This window comes from Symphalangus syndactylus, chromosome 3 (genome assembly GCF_028878055.3).
Source record: "Symphalangus syndactylus isolate Jambi chromosome 3, NHGRI_mSymSyn1-v2.1_pri, whole genome shotgun sequence".
In the NCBI taxonomy this organism is placed as follows: domain Eukaryota; kingdom Metazoa; phylum Chordata; class Mammalia; order Primates; family Hylobatidae; genus Symphalangus; species Symphalangus syndactylus.
Genome location: NC_072425.2, coordinates 138,079,923 through 138,085,922, shown reverse-complemented (window position 1 = coordinate 138,085,922; position 6,000 = coordinate 138,079,923). Strand labels below are relative to the sequence as shown.

General features: G+C 46.0%; 1 protein-coding gene across 1 annotated transcript in view; it reads right to left on the bottom strand.

Annotated features, from left to right (window-relative positions):
- Positions 1-2,462: 2,462 nt before the first annotated feature.
- GRIK4 (glutamate ionotropic receptor kainate type subunit 4) overlaps positions 2,463-6,000 on the bottom strand; it is a 342,581-nt gene continuing 339,043 nt past the window's right edge. Inside the window, 2 exon segments of the mRNA XM_063636591.1 lie at positions 2,463-5,137; positions 5,140-5,368. Of these exon segments, the coding sequence (XP_063492661.1) occupies positions 4,725-5,137; positions 5,140-5,368 (642 nt within the window). The 3' untranslated portion in view covers positions 2,463-4,724.

Here is a 6,000-nt window from a genome sequence, read left to right as displayed (position 1 = left end):
TAAAAAGAGCTCCCAATCCACTTCAGACAGTTTCATTGCTTGTTTCAGTTAGCCTTTCTGTATTCTGTAGGGCTACGCTGTTTGTATCTGCAGCTAATTCCACTAATACAACTTAAAGAAGCCAAGGGATGAGACATTGGTAAGAATCTCTAGTGTTGGCAGCAAACAGGAAGAAGCATCGTTTGAGAGCCAGTATTCCTCAAAAAGGGATGAATTGGGTGAAAACAAAACAACAGCTACAACAAACTATCTTTTATCAGAGGGGTGCTGAATTCATCAACATGAATTAACCATATTTCACTCCAAGGGCAATGAGCAAGATCTTATTTCCCAGACATCACAAAAAAATTAACAACCCAAACACACGAACAGTCCTGCTTCCTCCACCCAGCCTTCCTTTTCTCTTTTACCTACTTAGAATCTTGAGTGCCTCCGAATTTTACATGGTTAATATTCCAAACCACACACTGTAGCACTTTTATTGTTATATTTTGTGTGATTTTTTTTTTTTCAGTTTCTTACAGGTAAGGTTAGTTTTTTCCTTCAAGCAGAGTATAGATCACTGCTTCTATGTCTTATTTCTGGCAAGATCTAATGTGGTGCTGGGTGCTAGGTAAATACCCTCTCCAGGTCACTCACCAATCTATGGAAAAGTGCCAGTGTTCCCTGACAACCAAGAGACAACATTTGATTGGGCACAAGGAATACTGAAGAGTGGGTAGGATCTTCAGCTAATTTTCTACAGCAGGAGGATCTTTTGCCCTAGATACAGATGATGGAGGGATTTGTCATCCATCATCTGGATCTAGTCTAACTTGTAAATAGGATCAAGTCCCCAGTTGGTGCACCATCAGTCACAATGCACTGACATGCTTTGGTAAATCCTGGTGAGTGAAATATTTATGTGCATATGCTTAGTTAACCTACGGCTATAGTATATGCTCAATTTTTTATGACCCTTCTTGGGGCCTCAATTTTCTGCCACTTCTGGTAGAGAGCTTATTTTTTACTTCATTGCCTTCGTAGACTTCTTTCTTTCTTGATCTCAGCATTAGTTCTGCTGTTTGCTGAATGGTAACATTCGTATTTGTTTCATTCATTCTCCAGATTTGGAAATTAGTATGAAATTCATAAAACTTGAATGATAATGTTCTTATGGTAGTGGCGGAATTTCTCTTGCTTGATTGCCTTCAAATTACAAGCTTGTTGACCATGTAGGCTCTAAAATTTGGAGTTTTTTTTTTTCCTTTGGAAGCCACACCCAGTAACAACTTTCTCCCCTATGGGAAAAGTCTTAGGAGAGCATGCCGTCCCCAGCCTTTGAGGCAAACCTTAGGATGGGCAGGTTGTCAGTTCCTGAGGGCACTCTCTGGCCACTGTGAGGACCTGCCCATGGGGAGAAAGTCACTATTCACCGAAAGGCAAAGGAATTACTCATGGCGCTTTAATTTCTCTTTGAGAACGCCCCATAGGAAGCATTAGCTATAAGCAAAATCTTTACAAAAGGATTTCTTCTCTGAATTTTCCAAGCAGGCCTCTTTGTTATTACCCCAAGAGAACTGACAACTAGTCAGGCACTCAGATCTCCCTTATCCTTTCCAGACTGTTTTACCTTGCTGTGAACACCCCATTGGTGGGAGGGCCACAAATGAGTCTCTCAGGCTTCCCTCCAGCCTCCAATCTGGTGTTTCTGAAATGCCCCAGCCCTTTTCTGGCCTTGTGTACTTGACTCCTACAACATGGGGAAGTTCCCCCTCGGATTCCAAAAGAAAATTAAACTCCTTGGAATCCAAAACTAAGAAACTTTCACAGAGTGGCCCCAGGTGGATTGGTTATCATGATATTTCAGTCTCACCTAACCAATAAGAGAGCTGGCTGGCACGTTCCCAGGAAGAATATTCTCATATGAGCAGTGGATTAGAGGAAGCCAAAAGATTTTCGGCCCTCTCCATGCTCAACTTACATTCTACCTGGTTTCTGAGGTGAGATCTTGTGACGGCTGGGGCCCTGCAAAGCAATTAAAAGAAATAAAGCAAAGTATTATATTTTAATTGATGTAATCTTCAAGCTCCCAGTGGAATCTGGGGTGATATCTGACTAGAGTTACCCTAGGTATCAATAGATGACTATTCTGTGAAAGTGCATTTAGGAAGACAAAACCCTAGGAATCCTGAACTTCATTAACATATGTGTCCGCTTTTGGGGATGGGGGGGCGGATTGGCTCAGGCTCCTAGGACTAAAAATTGAAAGAAGCCACCTAGACTTTTCTGGGATCTGAACAAAGAGCCAAAGCGGGGGGTGGGGGAGTAGAGAGGGAGGTGGAGAGAAGGAGAGAGAGAGGGCCGGTGGAGGGGAAGACACAAAGTGGGTTTATGATTTTGCTTTTCAAGTCTAGTACCTGGATATTAGACACACTGAACCATACTTTCTAAACCCAAACAGCTTTCATCCATCACTAACATTTCAGGGTTTGTTTCTGTTTTATTGTAAATATTCCAGTTGAAGAAAGATAAACAGACAAGAAAAAACTGCTTTATACAGTATACAGAGTCAGATAGAAAATACAGAATGGAAAAGAAAGCCAACAACCAACAGATAAAAAGTGGAAACAAACCAAGGAAGAGTACTAGCTGGTTGCAAATTCACCCACTAGCTTGAGCAAGGTGCGGCCCTGGTCTCAGCAGCTAACACAAACCGTCTAGTCCTGGCAGTCTTATCTTGATTCCACATGGAGAAAGAAACAGACTATAAATGATGCATGGGGACATTTATTTCACTAATCCATTAGAAAATGTTTGCTATTGATCAAGATAGCCTGCTCATAAAAACGAGTTTTTTTTAAAAACCACCCTTCCCGCCCCAAATGTGATCTGACAGTAGGAACCACGTTGTCAGAAGCATAGGATGGAGCTGCAGGTTGGAGCAGAGTGGCACCATTGGGGTTTGTTGTCAGCCGGCCTTCGGCTGCCCTTCCCACCAAATCCACGTTTCTCCACGAGGATCAAGGCAAGGTTTAAAAAAAGACACAAGTGTCTTGCACAGCTTGTTGTCATTTGATGGTTAAAGAGAAAAAAGATAAAGGATTCAAATTCATGAGTGAGGTCAGGTGAGGACAAAACGAGTATCCCTCACAGGAATAATCAGAGTACCATTTGGCCCCCAGGACGGCAGCCCTAACTGATTGTCCTGGCATAAAGAGGATGCCGACCAACCCAAATGGCAAAAACATGAATTAAGCTTGTCATCTTCCAAAGATGTCTTTATTTTAGTACATTTGCAACAGCAACAAAAGTGAGGACAATTCCATTCAAGGTGGTGGCAGCGGTGGTGGAGGTGGAGGTGGTGGTAGCGGCTGTTTCTCTCTCTCTGAATTTTCTAAGTTTACAATCAGAAATTGCATAGAATTTGTTTTCCATCAGCCAATGAGAACTCTCTGCGTGAAACTTCCCAATTGGTGAAGCCAAGCAAAGGTCAAGCAGCTGTAGAAAGCCTCACCCCTCCCATCAGATGTGTGCTCTGGACTCTGCAAACTTCTCACATGAAGAGCAGTCACTAGCAGTCACCTGCTAACCTGGACAGCATCAGTAACTCCTATTTGGTGGATGCAAGAGAAGTTAAATGCTTTACCTAAAGTCATACAAGGTGGGAGGGCTACTGCTCAAGCTGAGGTTACGACTCGAGAGTTCCTGGTTCCCAGGCCCGTGTATTGACTAGGAGACTCCACCTCTCTCCCAGGAACCTAGCAAATTCTTGAATACTTAAGGTCTTTCTGTTGAATAAATACACACACGCACACGCGCGCACACATACACACACACACTTGCACCCAGGTCTCACATCGAAGTAGCAAGAAACCACCCAATCCATGATAGTTTTGGGGGTCTGGCTTCATAGGCAGCCACTCATTTGAGTTTGGTTGAAAAGAGATGCAGTTGACAAAATATGCACCATACACAACGGGGTGGCCTAGTCCTTCCTCCTCTGTGAACGGCACGTTTCACCGGAAGCCAAGGCCATGGTATGGGAAAATTCTATCTACTCTTTCCGCTCCTTAAACGAAGTCCTAGGATACTTTGTGCATTCTGTTCTCCTCCCCTGTCTATCTTCAGAGACTACATTCACAAAAAGATCAAATCAAACCCAATAATAGTGAAAGTCAGAAAGAGAGAGGGAAAGAAAAGACAGATTAACCCTTGACATTCCAGGCGTTTCAAGGTCTCTCTGAGTATAGGATGAGTTAATCGCTTTTCGGCATCTAAAAATTTACTTCAGTGGACTTTTATTTGAGACTCTCCATCTGATTCTTCCCAAGATCCCTTCTCCTGTGCTCCTGCAGGCCCCCCAGTCACCATACAGAAAGGAGAGTTAAGCACCTGAAATCGGATGCACTGGTAACGCAATATTCCAAAATTCAGGAAAAAGAAGAAATAGGGATTATTTAGGCTTCCATTCCCTAACCCAGCCTCCCCCTCCAAAAGCACAAAACAAATTAACAGGACTGAGAAGATGATGACAAAGAAGAAAAGGAGAGGAGGAAAGAAAAGGGAAAAGAACATTAACAAAAATATACAAATCCAGAAAAGAAAAACTTCCCTGTTTAATTTTTTTTTTCTGTAAGAACTAGACGCAGGGTACATTGGCCCCTGACTAGGGGGAAATTCAACTGATGGTTCCACCAATTCATTGGACTGGTCTGGGTAGGGACCCCCCACCCTATACTCTGTTATTTTGGCGAGAGGGAAAGGCCCCCTGGGAGAAGATGGGTCCTTGTGCCCAGGAGAGAGGGCCGTCCTTTGCCCTTTGGGTGCAACGTCTCCGGGGGGACCCCGCTCCCTGACCGGGCGCGGTCTCTGGCTGGGGCGTCAGGCTCCTTGATCTTTTTGAAAAGTGACTGGATCCGAAATCTGGAGAGGTGTCGACGCTGTACAAGTCCCAGCTCACGGCCGACAGCAGCGCCCGCCCCGCCCCTCCCGCCCCGCCCGGCCTCCGCGCGTCCTGTGGCCGCCAGGACTACTCGGGCTCGCTGCTGTTGGTGGTTTTCTCCCACTCCAGGCTCTCCTCGCTGCGAGCGGGCGACGGCCGTGCCCGCAGGCCCTGGAAGCGGCGGCACTCGGGACAGACGCGGATGTGCGTGCAGCCGCGGGCCACCAGGGCGGCCTCCTGCGCCAGTCTCTGCGCGAGCTGGTCGGGCTCCCCTGCCCCGCACAGCTTCCCATTGCTGAGCGTCGCCGTGCCCCGCGGTCGGCGCTCCTCAGGGATGGAGGGCCGGGGCGGCGGGACTGCGGCGCGCCGCCGGCGGGGGTGGATACTGTCCTGACACAGGATGATGCTGCGCAGCTCGGTCACCATCTCCTGGCAGACAGACACCTGGAGGAGACAGCGAGGTCAGGGCCCAGCCTCTCAACCAGCCCCCGTGGGCCCCCTGCGAGTCCGCTGGGATGAGGGACGAGGGGGGCAGCGGTCACAGAATCGTGTCATCTTAAGTATGAAGATGATAAAGGCCTTTCAGTCCATCTCCTCACTCCACTCCCATTTAATGTCCAAATAGTCACCATACCATAATATTCAAGAGCCCCACCAGCTGGTCTCCAATCTTTGTTTGAACACCTTCAAAGAAAATGATCTCACTTTTTTTTTTTTTTGCACATTTCCATTAAATGCTGCTTCCTTTTACCGAGCTAACAATTTCTGTCCCTGAAATTTTCATTCATTGATCCCAGCTAAGTTTGGACCTTGAAGCCTACTAAATAAATAATTCCTCCACCACATGTCAGTCTCTCAAGTATTTGAAAAGGCTACCATGTCTCTATGAACATTCTATTCCTTGGCTAAGGATTCTTGTTTCTTTTAGCCAACCGGTTATAGCAGGAGATGGATGTATCCTCATGATAACCAAAACAAGAGAAGGGTAATACAACGCTCAAACAGTATAGTATGTATCACACCCAGTGGGTCTGGGGCAGACTTGAATTCAAACCCACTAATATTTCTGCAGCAAC